Source organism: Hipposideros armiger, unplaced genomic scaffold (genome assembly GCF_001890085.2).
Source record: "Hipposideros armiger isolate ML-2016 unplaced genomic scaffold, ASM189008v1 scaffold_60, whole genome shotgun sequence".
NCBI classification, from domain to species: Eukaryota; Metazoa; Chordata; class Mammalia; order Chiroptera; family Hipposideridae; genus Hipposideros; species Hipposideros armiger.
This window is the reverse complement of record NW_017731410.1, coordinates 3,203,713-3,228,871: the sequence shown is the minus strand read 5'-3', so window position 1 is coordinate 3,228,871 and position 25,159 is coordinate 3,203,713. Positions and strand designations below refer to the sequence as shown.

Genomic DNA, 25,159 nt, shown 5'->3' with positions numbered 1-25,159 from the left:
GCTAATATCTTTACAGTTTTTATTGGTTTGGAAGGGAATAAGGCTTTCTTTGGGGAAGGGTAGGCTACCTTCTCATATTAGTTTTTTTGTAGGTCCCTTATGGAAACATGCAGAACAGAAAAATAGGCTGTGCTCCTATTTTTCTTTGTGATCCATATTATGTTGTAGTAATTAACTCTCTGTTTTAAATCAGATATAAAATAATAGATGATCATCATTTAGAATGGAAACTTGCAGTCAATTGGACGTTAATATATTTCCTCAATTTTTCTTATTTTAATGTCTTTTTAGGAAAGATTTCATATACTATGGGGGTGAAATTAGTTTTTCTTTTTTCTTTTTTTTTTAAATATTCCATTTGAGAAGAAGAAAATGACATTTTGTTTTGTGAAATACTTTGGGAGAAGTCATCATTTGAGATTGAACTTTTAGAAAACTATGGCTTAATTGTTCATTTTATTTTTCTCATTTTGAAAACTGAATTTGTGCCTGGAATTGTAAAATGATTGATTGTAGAGTTAGTCTTTTTTTTTTTTTTAACTTCAAGATATTTTAAAAACTGGACTGTAATGTTTTATTCTCTATTACCTTTTAAGGCTTTAGCAGGTAGAGTACAGAGAGAATAAACATCTGTGTGTTGCTGATTCTATGCCTCGCTTGTGTGACTATACCAGTGTACTTAACTACTACATAAACTTGAAATTTTCAACATAAACCACAATCTGTGAAGCATCTAGTGATAGCATGCAGTTCCTAATAGGTTTTTGTTATCTTTTTAACCCCATCACACGATTAATACATTTTATGTTGTATGCGCGCGCACACACACACACACACACACACACAGACACACACACACACAGACACACACTATGTAGAAACAATTATTATAACTATTGTAAAATAAATTATGTCGGTGGGAATTTGTGTGACGCTTATGCTGGAGTCTGTGAAAATTGGAGACATAACATATAGTGTCTCTCAGATGAATGTAGTAATCACAAATTCATAAGCTAGCTTTAGTCATGTTCTTCAGTCAGATACCAGCCAGCGAGAAACAAAGTTTCTTACAGTAAAATACAGCAGAATGAAACACTGGGTGTGGGGGGAACTTCCTATCTCCCTGGGATGTTGGGCTCACAGGGAGGTGAGGATTAAAAAGTGCCTGTATGGTTTGCAATTGAAGTGGTGCTGTTGAGTGATACATTTTGAAAGTGTAGCTTAAAGTTTTGAAGGAGTAACATATTGACACAAAATTAGACCCATATTCATCTCTGTCTGGTTAAATACCTTGGGCGAAGTCAGTATTCTTCCCTTTTGACTTGCAATAGGGATTTCTCAAGCAACGTTTCTCTCCAGCCAGCTATAGGATGAGAGTGGACCAAAAAAAATTGGCTTTGTTTCTATTTTATGCACAGCCAGACTTGCTCTTATGTTTGTAATATTTAAAGGAGTTCAATAGGAGGCCCTTGATTCTTTGATCTAATGCCATAGTGCTGTTTAATGAGAAAGGTTTTTAATATTGTGTGCAATATTGAGCATTTCTGCCAGTTCAGACCAATATAATATAACGTTAGATTTACACCTTGGACCCCTCTTTTATTTCTTGTCATGAATCCACCGTGCCCCACCCCTGCTTCCCCGGCTGAAACAGGTAATTACAAAGGTCCTCAGATCAATTTTTGTAAAGGGGCACCCTGACGGGTACCATGACTGAAGTGTGACATGAGCCTTTTCCAATACAATGGGTGGCCTAGCATTCCTCGGGAAGCCCAAGCTCATTAAATATTCGGTTCCTTTTTTCCCTCCTCTCCCCCCTTCATGCACTTAGCTTGAGTCGCACTAAGTCTGGGGTTTCTTCACTGAAGACTTAGGAAAATTGCTTCGAGTTCTCAGATTGAATTTTTTATGTGTATGACTTCATGATAGCATTAGCATGTGCTTTGATCCATGTGTGAATGGCGCTGGGTCGGCGCTTATTGCCATATCCAGATGGTGTTACAGGGAACAAACAGTTGTGTTTTAGGATTTCTCAATAGACTGTCTAGACTGGCCGTGCAGCAGACAGATACAGCCACCCATCAAATTAGCGTTTGTCAGATTTATGGTAATGGTTCACCAAAGCCTTCCTGTCATTGACATTAAGATTTACGCCTCCAAAGTTATTTTGTCTTCCACAGAATATAGCTTGTGATTGCTCGGATTTGAGAAAAAAAAAAAAGTTTAAGACAGAAAAGTCTTGCTGAATGTGAGCTGTTTCTGAATGAAAAGAAAAATATAAAAGGAATTAAACAGTGGCTGCAGCTTAGAAGCTGTATTGATCAGGGAGAGAGAGGCCCCCTCCACACCCCCAGCCAGGCTCAAGTGATAAGAAGGATGTTCTGTTCAGGTTGGTGTCTCCCATTTGCCCTTGTTGGAAAGAAAAACATGTATGTGGGTGACTATGGCCAGATTCTGCCCTTTCATGTCTGTCCCCTGGAGTAATGTGATCTGCTGCTCCAACGCGGTGGGAATAACCTTTTGACAGGCAGTATGTCCATTCTCAGTGGAAATGTTTTCCCAAGTCTGGCCAGGTCGCCTTTGATCATCCCGCCTTCCAATGTGGGGTCACAGCTACTATGCAATGCAAGAGTCACCGGTTCCTGCGTGGAAAGTGAGAGACATGAGGGGTTAAAATAAATAAATAAATATGACCCAAACCCTCCTAAATTCTCAATCACTGATGTTTTTTTTTGAAGCTGGAAGGATGGATATGCCCACATGGCGTGTTCAGGACCTTCCAGGGTAAACTTCGTGTGTGTGTGTGCGTGTGTGTGTGTGTGTGTGTGTGTGTGTGTGTGTGTGTGTGTGTGTCTTTTGGCCTAAGCTGGTTACGTGATGTATTTTGCACATTTTCATCCGAAACAGTTTGCATCATGTGGGTTGGTCACATCCGGGACGTGCTGAGGCATGTCCGAAAATGTGTTTCCCTATTATTGTATGTTGGTGTAAATGACAAATGGTGGAGAGGCTGGGGGGTTGATGAAAACGCCGAGACGGCCATGGCAGACAATATATAGGGAAACAGGCTTTGCGGGGGTGAAAAGCTCCCGCATTTTTCAAAAGCAGTTCTTTCATCTGTCTGAGAGTGGGCATTTGGGGAAACCTCTGCTAACCCCTTTGGTATGCCAGGATTGAGAACTGCGGCCTGTTCTGTTATGGGGCAGAATCCTCGCAGAATTCTCACTCACAGGGTATCTTATCTGCTCTGGTGGCAAGCATGAAGTGATACCCGTTATTAAAGAAAGCATTCTCTATTAAATGTGCCCTGGACGGAAGGCTTACTGCCAACCTCCCGTTGCCTCTGCATCTCTGTGCTGGTGGGTTTTTCCCTCCCTTCCTCCTTCTCTTCATTCCTTCCCCACCTACCTCCTATGTTTTTGCTCTTGCCTTGCAGTCATCATTTGATAGATGACTCTTTTGGGCTCTTTTTAAAAGACTTCTCACTCAAAGTTAGTGATAAGTGTATTTTACCAGTTATAACAAAAAATGATGTAATTGGTGCTCAGATTAAATATCAACAAATTATATTCCCTTCCATATAATAATTTTCAGCTTTGCCCCTTTTCAAGTCTTTTAAGCATTGAATTAAATGCACTAAATTGAAATAATTCTCTGCGTTAATTGATATGATTCTTACAGCATTCACTTAGTTTGAGGTGTATTTTTTAAGTGAATTGTGAACAACTTATTGAAAATAATATGATGATCTATCTCTGTTATATGGATATAATACTAGACGATTTCCTAGAAAATGATGGAAACATTTTTGCTAAACAGTTTTCCTCCAAAACTTCCTCTCCCTCTTCCTCTCTCCCCTTCCTTCCTGCTTCCCTTTTCTTCCTGTATAGCTCATATTGCTAAATAAGTTAGTTATTCATTGGAATTCCTCTTGCAAAATATATTCCTTAAGGAACTGCAGTGATTTTTACTTTGTTTTTTATTAATTTCTAACTCATTGTTATAAGGATGATCATTTGTGCAGCATCTCAAGAGTAAATCTAATTGCTACCACCTTATCTTTTGCAATGCTTAATTAGGGTCCTGGGATGGAGGGGGTGACTGGGGAGCATCCTAAGTTAGTAGTCTGGCTAGAACAGTTAGCATTTTGCACTTGAGAACAATTCTAAGTTTGTTGTAAGAAACAGTATAATTTTTACAAGACACATTTATAGCGTTTTAAAAAAGTTAACTGGCCTTCTTACACGTGTGTTTTCTTAGAAATTGGAAGGGTAGAATGGAATGCCAGTCTTACAGCAATGTGTGAAGAGTTATTTGAATAAAATCCTTTTTCTTCTTTAAGGCTTTTCTCTGGGAATCCTACACATTTTACACATTTGCAAATTAGGCTTGGCTATTATTAGAATGACATTTTGTATACTTTATGCTATAGTATTTGCTCAATCAGACGGCGTATTTAAAGGAACCATAGGCTGTTAGACCTTAGAGAGCATCTCATTGAGCAACCTCATTTTTCCAGTTGGAGAAACAGGGACATGGCTAGGTTAAGTGTTTCTGCTCAGGTGACAAAGTCGGGCTACCAGGACTGCCATGCAGGTTCCTCACTCCCGGCTTCCTTCCCATTAAATCACTATGTGTAGGGAGCTAGAGGTAGATTCAATTTTATTTAGTTGGTTTTTTTGTGTGTGTGTTTTTTTTTAAGGATTTTTTATTGGGGAATTGGGGGATGGGAACAGTGCTGGGGAATTGGGGGAAGGGGAACAGACAAGTTGCTGTCGTTTTGTTCTTCAGTCTAGTTGTGGAGGACGTTGCTTCACTGGCCCAAGTTGGCACCATCATTGCGCTCTTCCCGGGCGAGGCACATCTGTCGCCGGCTTCTGGACGGCCACTCACTGCAGCTGCTGGCTGCTCATGCTGGCTGCTGGCTACACACGGTAGCCCATGGCAACCCACTGCAGCAGGGGCTGCAGCCTACGCCGTCGCCGGCAACTCAGAAAAGCCCAGCTCCAGGTTGAGCTGTTGTTCAGCATCTTAGCTGTAGAGGGCAGTGTCACTGACCCTCATATATGGGATCCGAACCGGGGCCCTCTGGCATCCCAAGCCAGCTCTTAACCACCGCGCCACTCGGCCAGCCCTTTAGTTGTATTTTAACCCTGTCAATCATGCTTCAGCTTTCTCAATCTCCATTTGACTAATGAGTTCGAAGCCAAGAAAGCACATTTTATTTCCTTTGAGCAGATTATACCAACAGAGAAGATGTAAACAATAAAGTCCAATGCAACAAACTAAACTGTGTACCCAAGAACCATTTCTTGCCAAGACAACGCTAATTTTATTTGAGGCAGCAATGTGTCTAGGCCCAGGTAATGAATCATGATTTGTCTAAGATGCTTATGACTCTTGTGTTGAGCCTGGGCTGTGTTGCTTGGTTCTGATCTTATTTTGGGGGGCATGGGGGGGCTAAGCAGGAGGGGGCCAGAGAGATCTGCTGATATGCTTTTGGGAAAACTTTTGTTCCCTGTGAAAAGGGACAAATATGGTTAACTCAGCCTTCCTCCACCCCATCCCACCATTGTTCTTCCTCTCACCTTGAACATGGATGTGACATCTGGAGCTTGTGTAACTTTGCCACCTTGGGGTTGAAAGGCCAGCTTCTTTCTAAGTAAGTGCTTTTTGTTTAAACCAGGGGTTGGCATTTGGATTAAACCAATGGTTGGCATATTCTGACCTGTGGGCTGGCTGCCCGTTTTTGTACAAATAGACAGCTGTGTATTGTCTATGGCTGCTTGCATGCTGCAACGACCTTGTTGCATAGTTGTAACAAAGATTACTTGACTCACAAGCCTAAAATATTTCCTCTCTGGCCCTTGAAGCTTGCTGCCCCCGGTTGAAAACACCTTAAAGTGATTTTCTGTTACTTGCAGCCACACACATGCCAATGGAGTCAGCCAATAACCAAGATCCCTGAACAAACATGAGGCTTAGCATTTCCACCTGCTCGTCTTCCGCCCTTGTCTGGTTCAGCCGATGTGCCCCAGAGGAGCCGATTCCCCGTGTGGGCTTTGTCCATTAACTTTTATTTCCTTCCTAAACTTTCTGATTATATTTGTCACTGATTTTCTTTTAAAAAGCAAGATGAAAATGGAAACATGTTTCATTTAAGTGCTACATATCATATCAGCTCATTGATGATCCAATACTATAATGGTCTAAAGAATTGCTTTCTAGAGCATAGGTAAGGAAAATTGCCAGGGCTTTCCGTCAGTGACTAGGGCCTGTTGGTGGATCTTCAAGTCTTAACTGATGAAACAGTCTCCCCTCCCCCAACTTGTTGCCTTTTGTGATCTAGTGGGACCAGGAGAGAGCTGACAGTAGCACCCACTCTGTGACCACATGTACTGCTTTGAGCACACCAAACAAATCACTAACCTGATATGAGAAGATAAACTGGAAATACTTTTCTGGTTTCTGTAACAGCTATAATTGGATAGTCTGTCTTTTGAACAATAAAGAGAACCCTAGTTTGATTTCGTGTGAAGGCAGAGCAGCCCCTTATGTGGGAATACAAAGACAAACAAAAACTACATAGTAAAAATATGTATATTTTCATACCGGTTGCAAAGTTTCAGATAGTAACTGTACTGGTTTTGCAAACTGTGTAATGTATTATTGCAGAAAGAGCACTTGGTCGGGTTCTAGGAGACTGAATTAACGAAGAGTCTTTTGTCAACTGAGTTAACTTCTCTGTGCCAGCTTTGCATCTACAAGGAAAGGGCTATATGATATTTAAGGCCGCTTCCAATTCTAAGATATTTATGCTTTTATAAATCCTTCAGGATACCTGGAACCCTCTTGCGGATTAGTCACTTCAAACAATGAAGCAACAACAGCAACAAAACTCTCTTTAGAAAATTAAGGTACTTTATTCAGAATGGCCTCTTAATTTGAAGGCCCAGGTGCCTTAGAGGTTTTGCCATTGCACAGGTATCGTTCAGTCCCAGAGGAGTTTTCTGGGGGTGGAAACTTCGGGGTGAGCTTGGGTTCTGTAATGGCAGCTTGCAGTGCTCTATTCTGATCAATACAATATATTTCACAGTATGTTATTTTTTGAAATAGCACATTGAGTTCCTTCAAAGCACTATCTTGAAAATACAGATTTCCAAGAAAATATTAGAAGTAAATTAGTTGGAAATTGAGAGTGGGCAACATTGTCCTTTGTATTAAAATTTTCGTGCCTTGCTTAAGAAATTATAGTTCATGAAAGACAAAATTTGTAATTTGAGGAATTTTAGGATAACAGTGTCTTTGTCACAGAACCTTACTAATGATTTGAAGTGGGTGCATTTAGACATTTCTTGCTTTTTAGTAAGAACTACTTAATAACCCAGAAAAAGCTTGTTTTTGTGAATTACGTTTGTTATGTTTACTTCTTTGGCTGTTCAGCGTACATGAAAGATATAAAGGAGTAAAAATTTCAGCATTGTGTTCAAGCTAAATATTAAGACACAAAGAACAAATCTTATTTTTACCACTTATTCCCTTTGTTCCTTTTTCAAAGAACTGTCTCTAGCTATTCCGGAAAGTATGTTCTAATTAACACTCTATAGTGCTCTAACTCACTGTGTATCTTTATATTTTGAAGAGAAAATTGTAGTGTAAGAAGAAGATACTTGCTTCACTTCTTTGAGGGAAAAAGTGGGCGAAGAATAAATAAAAGATGAAAAATAAAAAAGGCTGCCAGTTTAAAAGACTGGAAGAATGTTGACTTTGCAAATAACTGTTCACAAATTAGCCTTTCTATACAGCGTGTCTGGCCAGTGTCTAGATACTGACAAATGACCTGAGGTGAGTAATTTTTTTTTTCAATAAATGTGCTTTCAACCAAAGAAAACCTCAACATTATCCCCACCTCACCCCCCTTTTTAAATGACAATACCTGTGCTGTGACATACAACCATGCATATTTTTCTAATATTATAAGGGATACAGAAGTGAATATTAAATTCCATATCTCTTGCTTTTTTATCATTTAGTTTGTATTTTTAGCAGGGTTATATATGAACATATTTTAAAAGGGTCAAATTTTATAAAGCATATTATGAAAATCGGTAGTGACATCTTTCTCTTCCCTTCTAATTCCCTCTAACTCCTCTCTCCAACTATCTTCACTTTCAACTAAATATTTAGCACTCTTTTTGTATTTACTTTCATCATTCTAAATAATGTGCTTATGTGGCTACTTCTTGATATTTTCAGTTTTAGGTATTATCTGTTGGAAGATGAGGATTTAGCTCTTTTTTTCCCCCTCCTCCTGTGCACCCCCAATCCACCCCTTTACCTTCCCTGCCCATCCTCATCTTGCCAATGTGGTTAATGTCATCATTTTGAGTAGCTCCGTGAGTCTACAGTGTTCTGCCTTTGTAAACGCTAGTCATAGCTGTCATGTGGTATACACGTTATGAGTACGTTTCCTTCTTGTTCAACTCACTCTGTTTCCCCTAGAGTTAGCAATTGTCATGTTTTGCCATTTACTTGGTTTGTTATAGGTAATTTTGTTTGTTATGTTCTCATCAATTCATTTCTTAGTATCCCCCCACAGTTGCATAAATCTCCTTTTTAAAATAGTTTCAAACAAGTATGGGATACAGTTCTATCAGTTCATCTTCCTGGTGACAGTTCTCCCAGAGGGTCCCATCTCTCATCTGGACTGGCTGCTGTCCAGGTGACGGGGCTGCTGCAAGGCTGCCACCCCCAGGCCTCCTTCGTTGTCATGCTGAGGACTCCCTTCTCCTCCCTTAAGATCCTTGCCGGCTTCCAGCTCTCCCCCTTTCTTAGCTTATTCCAGGGTGCATTGGAGGTCAATTTTTTGACAATTTGCTTATCAGACTCATGATTGATGGTCTAGTTGGTGTAGAATTCTAGGTTGGAAATGATTTTCCCTTACAGTTTTGAAAACATTGCTCCATTCGCTTCCAAGCTTCCAATTTTGCTCTCCAGAGAAACGGCGTTATTTTGATCCTGAACTCTGTGTCTGATCTGTTTTTTTCTGGTGGTGGTAATTTTTTGTTGTTTGTTGTTTTTTGTTTGTTTTTAATCCTGTTTGGAAACTCCAGTCCTCTGAAATTTCACAGTGCCTTTGGTGTGTGACCATTTTCATAGTGAACAGGCCCTTTCAATTTGAAAAATCAAGTCCTCAAGTTCCATGAAACTTTATTGGATTTATTTTTCTCTTCTCCGTTGGCTCTCCTAGAGCGATTCTCTACTTTCTGTAACTTTTATCTTGTATTTTTCATCTCTTCGTCCGTTTGTTCTATTTTCTGGGAGATTTTTTCAAATTTATCTTTAAACCTTTTATTGAGTTCTAAATTTCTGTTCAACCATTCCTTCCCGCTCACCCCCCCCCAATTCAAGAGCTCTTTTTTGTTTTGTAGCATCCTATTGCTTTTCTTCTTTAATGAATGTAGAATTTTCTTTTAACTTTAGGCATTTTTTTATATTAATAATATATATACTTAAGTTTTCATCTCATAGCTGTTTATCCCAAGTTGCTCTTTTTCCCTGTTAGGCTTCTTTCATATTAATGGCTTTTCTTAGATGCCTGGCAATTCTTGTCTGTCTACTTAAATCTAAAAGTGGGGTAGATAAAGCTAAGTCAGAGTTCTGTGTGCACGGCTGGGAACTGTCTACTGTGTATCTTACCCCAGGGATTTTGGTGGTTTTATTGGGGAGCGGGGGTGGTGGTGGTGGTGGCCATAATCGTACCTTTAGGTTTTCTCTCTTGGGCTGGTCAGATATTCCCAAGAAGAAATCTTTCCTGCTGCCGCCTGGAAAATATAAGCCTGGCCCCCATTGCTCTGGGAATCAAGTGGGGAAAAGAGCCGAGGGATCTCAGTAGTCACTATGCTAGCTTTACTTAATGCCTCTTTTCTGCCCATAACCCTGCTGTACTGTGTGCCTGTGACCCTCAGTTCAGATACTTGTTTTATCCTTTCTAGGAAATGAAGGTATAGTCTTCCACCAGGGTGGACAGGGGCAGTTGCACAGCTATTTGCAATGGGAGGAAGGATCTAGAACTCCAAGCTCTTCCTTAAAGGGTTTTGCGCCCATCTTCCTGTTGGTAGCCCCACCTTCAGCCTAGTTTGTAAGGGATCTCAGATCCCACCAATTCCTGAGCTGCTTGGGAGTTCTGCAGGCCAACTATGTTGTGTCTCCTTTCCCCTCCTGATGGTTTAGATTCAGCTTCTTCTGATCTGCTGGGTCACAGTCACCACTCATTCTTCTGCTTTCTAGTTTCCAAAATGTTGCAGTTATTTTCTCTGTCCAAGTAGCTGTATGTCATTCTTTAAAAAAAAAAAAAAAATCCCTCTTTTAATCATTTTAGTGCAGTTTGAGGAGAAGGTGAAAGTAAATGACTGTGTTGGACCTGCCACTTTACTCAGAAGTCTTTTCTCTTTTTTCTATAATTATAGATTGCCTCCTCACCAGGCAGCGTGGTTAGAAAGGATGTGTGCAGGGAGCAGCCCCATAGAACAGAAGGCTAAGAGAGGCTGTTCGGTCTGGGTTAGATGCTTGTGCCTCTCACACTTCTAGGAAGAGGTAACATGGACGGGAAAGTAAAGCGCCTCTTTTGGAAGGGTTTTACGTGCAGGTGGACAGTTTTTTTTATTCTCTTACTTCCCCAGTGCACACAGATACTCCCACACGGGCAGACTGGAAGGAACCATGGGTGCAGGAGTGTGCCACATCCTGTGCTCGTATGGAACAGTAGCTTTGAGTCTCTCTCTGTTCTCATCACGTGGTACCGGCCACCCAAGAGCCTCGATGGGGGCATGGTTTCTCTGAAAAAGGAGGCAAAGGGAGAATAACAGCATCCATGTGTGGGCCTCCTCTGTTAACTCTTTAGAAGGGTCTGAGGCTTAGATTAGATAAGCCTTTCCAGTTCCAAATGGCTGCCACTCAAGAATTTTGAAATTTTATTATATTTTTAAATATTGCTTCTTTTTTTTCTCAAATGTTGGGTTTTGGATATTCATCATCATCAGTTCTTCTACATCTCAATGTTGAGCATGGGACTTCTAACCTATCTTTGCTGGGCGCTGGAGACTTGGGGTGTAGGTGTGTTTATACTTTGGCTGTCCTTACCTCCTCCTGTGGCTTCATCCTCCTTTCTCCCCAATGTCTGCTGCTCCACTACACGGGTTTTTCAGTTTCTAGAACAAATCAAATCCTTTTCTTTCTCAAGGCTTACGCAACTACAGTTCCTTTTCCCTAGGAGATAATTTTCTCATTCTTTGTCTGTCTAACTCCTATTCATCTTTCAGCTAAGGTATCTTTTTTTTTTTTTTTTTTGGGATGACTTCCTAACTCTCCCTGTAAGTTGGGTTACCTCTGTTAAACTTTTTAAAAGTACCCTGGTTCTTTTCCTTCATAGCATCACTCACTGTCGGGTTTTGTTTTTTTTTAGCTGAGCCATCCTGCCACCTGTTGGCAGCTCAGTGGCAGCTCAGCTCGGGCCAGGAATTGAACCGGTGACCCTGTTGCTCAGAGCTCGCACTCTTGAGTGAGCTTTTAACCAACTGAGCCACTCGGCTGCCCCTTCACTGTCAGTTTTTAAATGTTTGTGTTTCTCTTTATTTACTCTTGAACTTCCCCTCTAGACTATAACTTCATGAAGGCACAGAGCACCACTTCCAGGTTCACCTCTGAGCTGTTGGTTGAATGAGTGAAGAACATTCACCCAGAAAGTGGATGCTACTGGCACCCTTCTAGGCTGTACACTTTGGGGAGTCCTAGTTATTGTACTTGAAATGAGGGAATTCGTTTGTAACCACCATGTCTTGTAACCGTACATAAGTGATATAACTGCTAGGAGTAAATGGACTTGGACTTTGGGTCTGTTGAATAAGTAAAACTTCAGTGTTTATTACTCCCACTGTTTGGTTTTCTTCTTTAGGTCTCTTAATGTGATATTGCTAATCTAGATTGTGCAAATAAATGCAAATGCTGGCAGGAGAAGCAGTTTAGTCTGTTCTACTAGGTATTTTTCAAGTATGCACCAGTGTTTATATTCCCCTCTTCCATTCCTCAGGAAAGTGTGAATTTGAGGAAACAGTCAAGGAAGTTAATAGTGACTCTCAGGGACCTCTAGTGACTGTTTCTGGAGGCCATCTTTGTTTTATTCATGGCTTTGACTGCAAGTTTCTAGAGGACAGGAGCTTGCCTTTCACGTATTTAGTTCTCCACAGCAAAATTTCAGTGACCTAACAGTTACTTAACTACGAGTATGATGGTGCTCAAATGATGAATCATACACAAGATACTAGGTTTTAGTTTCTTGTTGGACCTCAGGTATAATAATTAAGTAGTGTGTCCCTCAGCTCCCAGATAATGACACCCTGTCATCAAAGAACTGCTCTTCAGTAGATGTCAGATGGGCCAGCCAGTGAAGATGGACAGTAACTCTGGGGCATCTGCTATTTTGGGATCCAAGGGCAGTCCCTAAACTTTGGTTCTATTGAAAAGAAACCACATCTCATAACTTTTTTACCCCGTGTGTTTTCCCTAAGAGGCAGTCCGGTGCAATGGTTAATTTTTTTTTTTGAAAGCAAATTAGACCTGTGTTCAAATTTCAGATGGTGTTGTGTAATCTGGGGCATGTGACTTCTCTGAGCTGCAGTTCCCTTATGGTCACTGGGGGCTGATTAAAGTGCATATCTCCCAGGGGAGTTGTGAGGATTAAATGTGATAATCCTCCCAAAGTACTTGGAAAGTACTTTACCCAGAGTGGTGCTTTCCACACCATAGCAGTTGTTAGGGGTTTTCAGGAGCATGCAATTGGGGGAGTTAGAAAAGTGCAAGAGAATTGACAGCAAAGATGATTATTAGGAAATAAGTAAATTTTTTCCAAGTACTTCCATGAAAAATATTTTACAAGTTATATGAATACATGGATTCTGAATGAATTTTGTTTGCTCTAAAATAGGCAAAATGTTCAGAATCACTGCCTTAATTATGGCCTCTGATCCACCATGCTAAATCTTATTTCTACCCCTAAGTATAAAAAGTTAGGAAAACAAATGCAAAACTTATAAGAAATTTAGGGTGTGTACACTATCTTTCATTTCTAGAAAGAATACTAGGCATTGGGTAGTTTGTCAAGGATTTTAAGAAGGCCACAGTCTGGAGTTAGTTTAATTGACAAGGGGATAATGGAACTTCGTGTTTAGGTAACATAGGTACTGATGAGCCATTCAAAGTAATATACATCTGCCAAAAATCTTAGCTCATATGTGACAGCTGAAGACTAGGTTCTCAGAAGTGTTGAGAGAGAAAGAAAAGTGAAAGTCCTAATTCTTGAAAACATGGGTAGTACAAAATTCCTGCAAGCCTTCTGTGGGAATTACACTGACTAGAATGGAGTCTGGCATAGATAATAGTAGTATGTGATTTGCTTTTCATCGCAAATGTTTGTGGCTGTAAATGGAAAAGTTCAGTCTTTAGTTTTTGCTTTTTGCCCTCACTGTTAGTAATGTAATGATTACAATAAAACATTTTGTGGTTTGGTGAACATTTGACAAATACAGACGTTGATTCTCAAAATGAAAATTGTATATAACTTATATATCTTTTACCACTCAACCTTAGGTAGTAGCTTCTCAATTTTTGGATTTCACAGAACCATAATATTAAAAACAAACAAAATACTTGGGAGGGGGGCAAATGTAGGGCTTTATTTTGTCAACAAGGATATTAGAAAAGCAGCACTTATGGACTGTAACTGAGTTCATTTAATGACAGAAAAGTCTTTTACCCCTCAATCCCCAGTAGCAAGATTATAATCTTTGAATAAACAAATTCTTTAAAATTGAATAAAGATAACTTTATCAGAATGAAAAAAAACAACCCTGTGTTCTTATCTTCCTCAGGATCACTGAAAATTTCTCTATTGACTGACAGGCCATAAACCAATTCTGGGGAACATTCATTGGTATATTGAATGGTTATATTTGATCGTTCCACACATATTTAAGAATTACCGTGATTAAAATTATCTCAAGAGTCTTAAAATCAGTGCTACTGAGCTGAAAAGTAGAAGCTTGTTTGAATGACATGGAGATCACCAAAAATATCATTTTATAGAATTAACTGTAAGTAAATCTCTCAACATTTGCTTACACTTTCACAGTCTTACAATATTAGGAAATAGGAATAAGATGTTATTTGACTTGAGAAATCAAATGGTGTCCAACAGTCAGTTGTACAGAATCTATTCTAATGGATAAGAAAGGGGAGTTGTGATGCTGGAAATACCTGGAGAAGTCATCCCCTAACCATCCCCCCTCACCTCCCAAGCATTTGTCAAGGGCCTGTCGTGTACATTCCACTGTAACAACATTCATCCAGCATCACTAGGAAAGACAGGTCTACGTATGTGAAGTTCAGAGGCAATCAACTAGATGGAAAGTTTTAAAAGTTTTTTTAACACATATTTAATCTTTGTAAGTAGAGTATCCTGAAGCTAGTGTACAGTTATCAATTATTGTACTGCAGCACAATGTTGATGTAATAAAAAAGTGTAATACTTTGAAATGGGCCAAAAAGACTTGAATATCCTCTCAGTGCAATGCTGTCATGCCTGGGGATTATTTGATCCATAGGGGCCTAAATCTTCGTCTTGGACTAGACCATTTTATAGCTCTGTAGAACTAGAACTTGTAGAAAACTGAAAGCAGTGTAAATAATTCTTGTCCATAAATGCAAATTATTATGTCCTGGGGAATGCAATTGACTAGTGTTCACGCATTCGTTTCAATTTTCCTTTGTGACATTCCATTAGTGGTTCTTTGACTTTTTTGAGCTGGTTGTAACATTTTTTTCATTTCTCTTGTTAATTAATTTATGAGTTAGATGGAATCTTTGATACATGTTTATATCTATGAGAATCGTGACTGTACCTTTCTTTAAAAAAATTTTTTTATATAGGGATGCCTTTAGGAGAATTTTAGTAATGCTTGATTTTTTTAGGCTTTTTTGTGTCCCTCTACAATGGCGTTCTTGCTGAAGGCTTTGTATTCTTATTTTTCAGACCCTTAGTGTCAAGAAACAGTGTTTTTTGTTGATTTTGAGGTGATACAGTTTAGTGGAAAAGGAGTGGTTTTTGAATCAAATGGCTTATAGAAGATTAAGTTCTCTTCCTATTCTTGGCATATGGCCCCCTTTTCTGATTCCTCTTCTAGAAAGGTTCAGACCACGTATTCAAAGTGCTGCGTGCAGGCCTGGCACTTGGTAAATACTCAGTAAATGTGTGCTACACTTTGCCTCCTTTTTCTTGAAGATATCCATCCCTAATTTCTTCTTCCTATCCTTTCACCCTCATGGTTTTAATCTGCCGAGGCCTTAGAAACCAGATAACCTAATTTGTTAGAATTGTATCTAAAACGAATGTCATTAGGTTGTGAGTAAGAGCCTGAGGACTTTTGCTATGAATGAAGTACATAAACTTTATAGTTAATGCACATTGGCATGCCTACTTTGACGACCCAGATACCTTTTTTCCCCCTCCATCTGTATTCTTGGCTACGTGTTATATAGTTGAAGTTGATGGTTAAATGACCAGGAGAAGTTAGATGTTACCCTGTTTGGTTTAGAAGTGTATTAAAACTTTTTGTTTCTGATTAATTAGGGATAATTATATTTTCTGTTCTTTAGTATTAAAGCTAACTTATGACCCCTGAGGTTTATACCAACAAGTGAGAGGTGTGTGTGTATATTAAGAAAGAAAAAGAGAGCGGGGAAGAGTATGTAAAGGTGACCTGTACACCCGGGTTACGGAGAGGTCAGTGCCACTGTCCTCACATGGCATTTATGGTATGAACCAAGGGAAAATGCGGGGAATGTCTTGACTTAGGTGCCACAGAAAATACATTTTACTCTGGCAATAAGCACTTCAAAACTATTGATGACAAACTTTTTATACAGTTTTATTCCTAAATACCTTTTAGGGAATTGGTTTATAACTGTATCAACTACATTTTGAGAGAGAGGAATTTTTTTCTACCCTTCTTTGCATAATACCCCTGCATGCACCGTAAATTGATTTGTAAAACACTTGTTGTTTCTGCAGCCTGTTTTTTAATGCAAGTCATGGCATACGTGCTTCCTTCTCTAAGGTTTTCATATCCGCGCTGTCTCTCAAAGCTCCAGGTAAGCAAATGTGGTTGCTGTGCCTCTGCTGAGGGCTTGTGGTTCTCATACACCATTGTGCTCTGTGACTTCTAAGCCTTTTAAAATAGCTGAATGTTTGAAATAAGTGAATGAACAGCTGTTGTTTGGACTTGCATTTCCCCCCCTAAATGTTGAAGTACTGATTGAATCTTGTTCGTGCAAAGCACCCAGACCTTTTTTATGTACTGCACTAGACAGATTGCTTGTAAGAAATGTAGGCAGGTAAAAGGATTAGTTTTAATTATGTTCAAAAGCTAGTGTGATCATGAAGCAGGAGCAACCCCTCCTGTTCAGGTGCTTCTCTGTGACACAGGCCTTAAGACATTTACCTGAAAGGCATGTTAAAAGAGCAGTCATTTGAAGTCTCCTTGGCATTCAGGAGATGTTTCTCATTATCTGGAGAACACCCAGGCAAGTTCCTGTTGCCTCTGTGCAATGTGTCGCCAGATTAGTATTTCCTCACCTTTTCCTTCTGTCTTACACTTCCAATTCCTGATGCTTCTGTCAGCAGATTTTCAGAGTGGGCTTTTTAAGTGAGACAAAAAGGAGATCCCATGGAATTGCTCCTCATATATTAACACATACAGAGCAAAGAAGGAATTAGTCACCTAAACAAGGAATCTGCTGAGGACCCAGGAATGACTGGCCTTACGTATTTTTTGTTTGCTACTTTCTAGGGCACAGACCAAGTTTAGGAGTGGAATGGGATGAGATGCAGGCTTGATCTTTTCCAGTTTTGTGCTTGTTTTGGTTTTCTAGAATTAAAAAAAACGAACAAACTGGGCCGGCCGAGTGGCTCAGTTGGTTAAGAGCTCACTCAAGAATTTGAGCTCTGAGCAACAGCGGTTCGAGTCCCAGCCCAAGCTGAGCTCCGCTGAGCTGCCAACAGGTGGCAGGATGGCTCAGCTCAAAAAACAAAAACAAAACCAAAAAAAACTATTAATAAAGATAAATTTAAAAAACCTTTTAGAGCTTGCATACTGCAAAGCTGGGTCAGCAGTATGGTAATTGACTATTTTTATTTCTTTATGCTGTTGACCTATCTTCAAAGTGAAATTTCCCATGATTTCAAAAGAATATACATTTCACTGCTTTTTCTTTAGGGTTCAAGCTATATAATTTTAACAACTGAAGCTTGTTTACCTGATTGGGGGTATAGACTAGAGAAAGAAATATGGCCTGAGATATTTTAACCTTTGACCTGAGTACTGCTTGACTATTTATTTAAATGGAGTTGTGAAAATATCCCCTTATTCTTAGATACTCAAGTTTAAACTTTAAATAGATAAAAATATTTCAAATTGAAGAGTGTTAAGTTCAAGTCTAAATCAAGTATCAAATGAGGAGCTGAGTTCTTTGAAATATAGACTCAGATACATTTGTCCTCCTAACTTTTAGTCTTGGACCAGCCAAAATGCTCTAGACATTTAACTTTTACAAGTAAGTTCTGTACTGCACTCTAACGCTCTTGAGCCATTATGGTGACTGTATACCCAAAATCTGCTAAGTTTTTAAATTAACTCTGCTTTAAAAAAAACAACAAAAAACAAACAATTATTGGATCATATGAAAGTGCAAAGTCTCCTATGACCTAAAATTTCGTGATTTTGAATAATAAAGAAAAAGTAACATGTAGCTGCTACTGGGAATATTAAAGGGAGCAGCTTCCAAATAAGAATTAAGATGCTCTGGTTTGGGACACTTTCAGGACTCCCTGCTTTTCCTGATGGGTTATTAATTAGACTTTTCCTCAAAAGTATGTAACATTCTGATCTTGTTATTGAAAGATGTTCAAACACTCGGACTCTGCTAATACACTGTAGTCTAATGTGTTTTAAGCAGGAAATAAAAAATAAAACAGAATAACCAATAACACCACCAATATTAAAGGAATCTTACAAGAGCTGAGACCAACACACCTGTTTCCCACAAATATTAGCCTACCACCTGGAGCAGGTGTTTTTACTGCTTGAGAATCAATACATACTCACTGGTGTATTCTTTGGAGTTGAAAGTTGTCATTCTTTTTGTAAAATTCATATGAATGAAAATATAGTAGGGCTGATTATTTTGATTTCCTTTTCTTCCTCCATTACTCATTCCAACGAGGCTTATATAGGTAACTGATAACTAACATAAATAAATGTTTGTTCACATTTCTGCTGAGTTCTGTTTCAATTGGACATACTTAAATCATTTATAATTCTTAATTCAATTATCTCACCGTAACTTAATCGCATAGTTTCATATTTTAGTAGATAAAGAATAATGAAGAAATAACATGGCTATATAAATACCCAGATCTTGAATAACACCTAGTAGTTTGTGTTTTCTAGTCTACTTATACAGAGAACAGAAATTTTAATTGTATCAAGTAAGCTCGAAGTAGGATGGTCTAATAATAACAATAACTGTGCTAGTTCGGGTGGCTATAACAAAGTACCATAGAATAGGTGGCAACAGCATTTATTTGTCACAGTTCTGGAGGGTGGGAAGTTTAGGGTGAAGATTCTACCAGATTCTGTGTCTGGTGACTTCTAGCTTTCTGGTTCACAGACAGCTCTGTCTTGATGTCGTGTCCTCACATGGTGGAAGCAAGGAGGAGAGAGTTCTCTCGGGTCTCTTTTATAAGGTCACTAATCCCACTCACGAGAGCTCTACCTTCAAGACCTAGCAACTTCTAAAGGCCCCACCTTCTAATACTATCACGTTGGGAGTTAGCATTTCAACTTATGAATTGGGGTGTGGGGTGGTGGTACCCAAACATTCAGCCTGTTATTACAATAATAAATAGCATTTAACCATTGCTTTATTGTCAAGGTAATATTTTAAGTACTTTATATTATCACACATTTAATCTTGCCAATAACTTTATTATTATCGTGATAAGAAAAATGAGCCCAAGAGAGGTTAAGTGATTTGGCAAAGGTAGCTCCACTCATAAACACTGGAGCTGGGAAGCAAACCCAGAAGTCTGGCTCCAGAGTTGGAGCTCTCAACTTGTAAATGTTGAGAAAAGCGGGGCCTGCACTACCCTGTCTGCCACCAAGCCAAGCTGCAGTTCTTTTTGATTCATATTCTGCCGTATCTGGATACACCAGTGTTTTCATCTCTGAAGTGACAACCTAGGAGTCTATAACACCAACTCTTCATCGTCTTTTCTAGCTCTAAAAATCTAAATTCTGTAGTGTTTAAAATGAGCCATGTATCAGCTACCAGTTGGAGAACTGGTTAAATAAATTTTGGGATGGTCACACAGTAAAATTCTAGGCTGGCATTGAAAAGAATCAGGTAGAACACTGTCATGATACAGAATTGTCTATCATAAATCAGAAAAACAATGAGCTGGTTGTATAGCTATGTACCCAATGATCCCATTTTTTGCAAAAACAAGAGAAAGAGAAAGTATATATATACCAGTATGTGCATAAAAAGCGGAAGAACCAAACACCAATAATCTCTAGGAGGTTAGAATACAAAGGGACTTTTACTGTCTCCCTTATATTATACATTTGATTAGCCAAAACAGTTTTTACAAGTATTACTTTAATCATCAGAAAAATCAAATCAAATGAAATGTATATTATGTGTACACATACATAACTGGACTAGAGATAGAAGGAAGGTTTTCCTGGAATACGTTGGGCTAACTTTCAGATTATTGGAGATAGCAAATTCTTTCTTTCTTTAGTTACTGAAATGATTATGTGGCCTCCAGATGCTTTTGTATCCTTTTTAAATTCTTATGTTAGTACTTTGTATGGTTTCTTATGAATAAAAACAAGGTAAAGTTTGGGTTTATTTTATCCCACATTTTCATTAATCATTTGCCTGAATATAGGATTTGAATTTCCTTTTCTGTTGACAGTGACTTTCTCTTGCGCCTTACTGCCCAGGCATATATTGCCAAAGGTTGCTTGATTTTGAGAGGCACACCCCAGTTATATGGCGGTTGTTTTAAGGAATGTACAGCTCTGACTCAGACTCATGGTCCCAGAAGCTTACAAGCAGCTTTGTCTTTCTGTTTCCTTATGTAAATCGAATAATTCAGATAATCAATGGTTTTCATTCTTATTCTCAAATAGCAGTCAGAGTGTAAGGGTACATATCTCATTTAAAAATTTTATTTCTTTTAAAAATATATTTTAAAATGAACTCTTCTCATCTCTGTTATTCTTACATGATGCTTTTCAAAGTCTAACACAAGGAATATCTCTTCCAGTTTTTTCTGAAATACATAAGTGAATTACTGATTAGAATATGGGTAAATAGAGAGTCTACCTCAAAAAACGAGACTGAAACCTTCGTGTTTTCTGTTAATCTAATCTAATATTGCTTCTGGGCTATTTTAATGGATCTATTCAGTTTTCTTGAAGCTAACCATGAATGAGTTTACCCATTGATTTACATATTTCGCAAACATGCTATATATCAAGCATGTTGATACAAAGCTGAATAAAGAATGATTTAGAGTTAAACCAAATTTGTAACGGGAAAGACACATTAAGTACATGTTTTGGCTCTAATGCAACGTAGTAAGTAGTACATTAGCAATATGAACTCAATACTGCCAGAATATGGTGTAGTATGAGCCTACAAGTGGGGAGGAGGAGTTAGGGAAACCCCAGCCTTGAGAAATGATATTGCCTCGTAGACAAAAGTAATGTAGATTTATTTTCTGAGTAAATAAACATTCTAAGTGACTCAAGACATGACTCCATATCATTTCCATCCACTAGTAGAGAAAGATTGGGGTACCCCCTTTCCAGCCCATCCCTTTGGGATTCGAAATAACGCAACTAGAAGTCCCCTTGGGAAATTTGTACAGCTAAAAGTAAAACTCTTCTGTGGTATGAGTTGAATAAAAGATGATTCACTTTGTATCAGGTATGGAAATAGGTTCTTTACAGGTTTTGACCTTCTAGACAGTATTTAATCTATAAATATCAAGTGTTTCAAAGTACAAAACTATGTAGACTGATTCTGTTACTTACCCCTTCTCTTCACTTTGCCATAAAGGCATACAGTTGACCCTTGAACAACACGGGGTTAGGGGCACCAACCCCCCCACACAGTAAAAAGGACACGTATAATTTTGACTCCCCCAAAACTTAACTAATAGCCTACTGTTGACTGGAATACTGATTACATAAGCCATCAATGAATACATATATTGTATGTTTTATGTACTATTCATATACTGTATTCTTACAATAAAGAAATCTAGAGAAAAGAAAATGTAATTAAGAAAATCATAAGGTTCATGTGTGAGTTTTTTAAAATGGTTGCAAATCTCCAAAATTTTTTCCAATATATTTATTGAAAAAAATCCACATATATGTGGACCTGTGCATTTCAAACCCATGTTGTTCAAGGGTCAATGGTATAGTGCCTTTTTTTTTTTGCCAGGTCAAAGAGTTTTATTAGGGTGAGATTAGAGAATGATTTTTCATTTTAGGTGGCTGAAAAGTACATCCAGCTGAAAATCATCAACCATTTAGACTACATGCTTCATTTGAGTTGTGTTTCTGGATGCAAGTCAAGTATGACAACTGTGAGTTTCATAACTTTCTCTAAGTTGATTCAAAAATGTTTTGGGGCCAAAATACTTCTGAGTTCTTTTCTGTCCTCTTTTGGTGAGGCCCTATGGAGGTTATCAAGGTCAAGACTATATTGCTGGGTCTCAGAAAAATGCAGGAAAGATGAGGAGCCATGAGTTTTAGGCTTGCATCATCTCTTCCTTGCCTTTGTTCTCCCAGTCATGACTTCTCACTTCTTATTTAAGTTGACCATCTCATTGAGTTGGTGCTTCTGACAAAGAGAAACTAATAATTTCTATCATGTATTTTGTCAGCTTTAACCATGCCCAGGCTCTTTTGTTGGAGTTATAGTTTTTAGACAATGTAGAATAAGTTATAAAAAGGAAATATGTTATTGAAGAAGGTTGAGTGGACAAGGAGTGGCTACAGAAAGTAGTAGTGAGAGTAATTCCAGTTAGTGGCAATCGGGATTCCACAGTGTTCACTACCGTAGTCTTCCAGGAGATACTCAAACCCAGACTGTACTTTCTACTTTTAGTGATCTTTGTATTTGTGGTACACCTCAGCCCCCAATTATTCAGCTTATTTTTTTAATCCAATCATGGTTCTTATGGTTAAAAACAATGATTTTATTTTATTTATTGTTTTTTTAGCTTAGCCATCCTGCCACCTGTTGGCAGCTCAGCGGCAGCTCAGCTCGGGCTGGGAATTGAACCAGCGACCCTGTTGCTCAGAGCTCACACTCTTGAGCAAGCTCTTAACCAACTGAGCCACTTGGCCGGCCCCAAAAAATGAGTTTATAACCATAACCCTGAGCAGTTTGTGATAGAGCCATATGGGTTGCTTCGGTGAATCAACAAATATTTGATTAAGCACCTCTGATGTGCTAGATACAATACTTATGTTGAAGTAGTTACAGTTCTTTCAAGAAATTGGACAACCTAGAAGAAATGGATAAATTCCTAGAAACATACAATCTACTAAAGCTGAATCATGATGAAATAGAAAATGTGAACACTAACAAGGAGCAATTCAATCAGTAATCAGAAACCTCCAAACAAACAAAAGCACAGGACCAGACATCTTCACTGGTGAACTTGACCAAATAGTCAAAGAAGTAATACCAGTCCTTTTCAAACTCTTCCAAAGTATACAAGGGGGGAACTTATCAAAAAATATTTTACAAGGCCAGCATTACCCTGATACCAAAACCAGATAGGATGCTACAAAGAAAGAAAATCACAGACCAATATCCCTGATGAACATAGATGAAAAAATCCTCAACAGAATATTAGCAAACTCAATTCAACAGTACATGAAAAGGATTATACAGCGTGATCAAGTGGATTTATTCCAGAGATGCAAGGATGTTTCAACATCTGCAAATCAGTCAGTGTGATACACCACATTAACAAAATGAGGATAAAAATTGTATGATTATCTCAATAGATGCAGAAAAAAGCTTTTGACAAAATTCAACATCCATTTATTATACAGACTCTCAATATAGTGTGTATGGAGCAAACATAACATAATAAAGGCCATATATGACAAGCCCACAGCTAACGTCATACTCAATGATGCAAAGCTGAACCATTTTCCTCTGAGATCAGGAACACGACAGGAATGTCCACTGTCACCAATGTTTTTCAACACAGTATTGAAGCCCCAGCCAGAACAATTAGGCAAGAAATAGAAAAGGCATCTAAATTGGAAAGGAAGCAGTAAAACTGTCACACTATTTGTAGGTGATATTATATATAGAAAACCCTAAAGACGCCATTAAAAAAAAACTGTTAGAGCTAATAAATTCAATACAGTTGCATGGCACAAAACCATTTCTTTACACTAATAATGAACTATCAGAAAGAAAAATTAAGCAAACCATCCCTTTTGCAATTGCATCAGAAAGAATAAAATACCTAGGAATAAATTTAACCAAGGAAGTGAAAGATCAGTGTATGGACAACTGCAATGAAAGAAATTGAAGCAGACATACATAAATGGAAAGATATTTTGTGCCTCATGGATTGAAAGAAGTAATGTTAAAATGCCCATACTACCCAAAGTATTATACAGATTCAATGTATAATATAATGTAATCCTTATGAAAATTACAATGGCATTTTTCATAGAAATAGAACAAGTCAATTCTAAAAATGTGTGGAATCACAAAGACCCTGAATAGCCAAAACAATCTTGAGAAAGAAAAACAAAGCTAAAGGCATCACGCTCCCTAATTTCAAACGATATTACAAAGCTATAGTAATTAAAACAATACGATATTGGCATAAAACAGATACATAGATAAATGAAACAGAATAGAGAGCCCAGAAATAAACCCACACATATACAGTCTACTTATGACAAAGGAGCCAAGAATATACAATGAGGAATGGACAGACAATCTCATCAATAAATGGTGTTGGGAAAAATTGACCGCGCATGCCAAAGAATGAAACTGGATCACTGTCTTACAACATATGCAAAAATTAACTCAAAATGGATGAAAGACTTGAAACCATAATTCCTAGAAGAAAACATAGGCCTTAAGCTCCTTGACATAGGTCTTGGCGATGATTTTTTGAATCTGACACCAAAAGCAAAAGCAACAAAAGCAAAAATAAACAAGTGGGACTACATCAAACTAGAAAGAAGCTGCCCAGCAATGGAAACCAACAAAATGAAAAACCAATCTACCGAATGGGAGAAAATAATTGCAAGTCATGTATCTGATAGGAACTAATATCCAAAAATTTTTAAAGAACTCATACAACTCAATAGCAAAACAACCAAAAACAAACCCAATCTGATAAAAAAATGGGCAGATGATCTGAGTAGACATTTTTCCAAAGAAGACTTACAGATGGCCAATAGGTACATGAAAAGATGCTCAACATCATTAATCATCAGGGAAATGCAAATCAAAATTACAGTATTACCCCATACCTATTAGAATGACTATCATAAAAAAAGACAAGACAAAAGTGTTGGCAAGGATGTGGAGAGAAGGGAATGCTTGTGCACTGTTGATGGGAATGTAAATTGGTGAAGCCACTATGGAAAACAGTATGGAGGTTCCTCAAAAACTTAAAAATAGAACTACCATATGATCCATTAATTCCACTTGTGGGCATTTATTCCTAAGAAAATGAAAACACTAATTTTAAAAGATATATGCACCCCCATATTCATTGCATCATTATTTACAAAAGCTAAGATATGAAAATGATCTAAGTGTGCCATCAGTGGATGAATGGGTAAGGAAATCGTGGTGTACATGCAATGGAATATTCAACATAAAAAAAAGAATGAAATACTGCCATTTGCGACAACATGGATGGACCTCAAGGGCATTAAGTGGAATGAAATAAATCAGACAGAGAAAGACAAAT

The 25,159-nt window shown here is 38.2% G+C and overlaps 1 protein-coding gene across 8 annotated transcripts in view; it reads left to right on the top strand.

Moving 5' to 3' along the window:
* Positions 1-25,159, top strand: part of ARL15 (ARF like GTPase 15) — a 397,343-nt gene that overhangs the window by 110,251 nt on the left and 261,933 nt on the right. For 4 of the 8 annotated variants that reach the window (XM_019641459.1, XM_019641455.1, XM_019641460.1 and 1 more), the window contains exon 2: positions 21,683-21,778. The exons of the other annotated variants lie outside the window; for them this stretch is intronic. In XM_019641459.1, the coding sequence (XP_019497004.1) occupies positions 21,683-21,778 (96 nt within the window). The remainder of the gene's footprint in view (positions 1-21,682; positions 21,779-25,159) is intronic. 8 annotated transcript variants of the gene reach the window in all.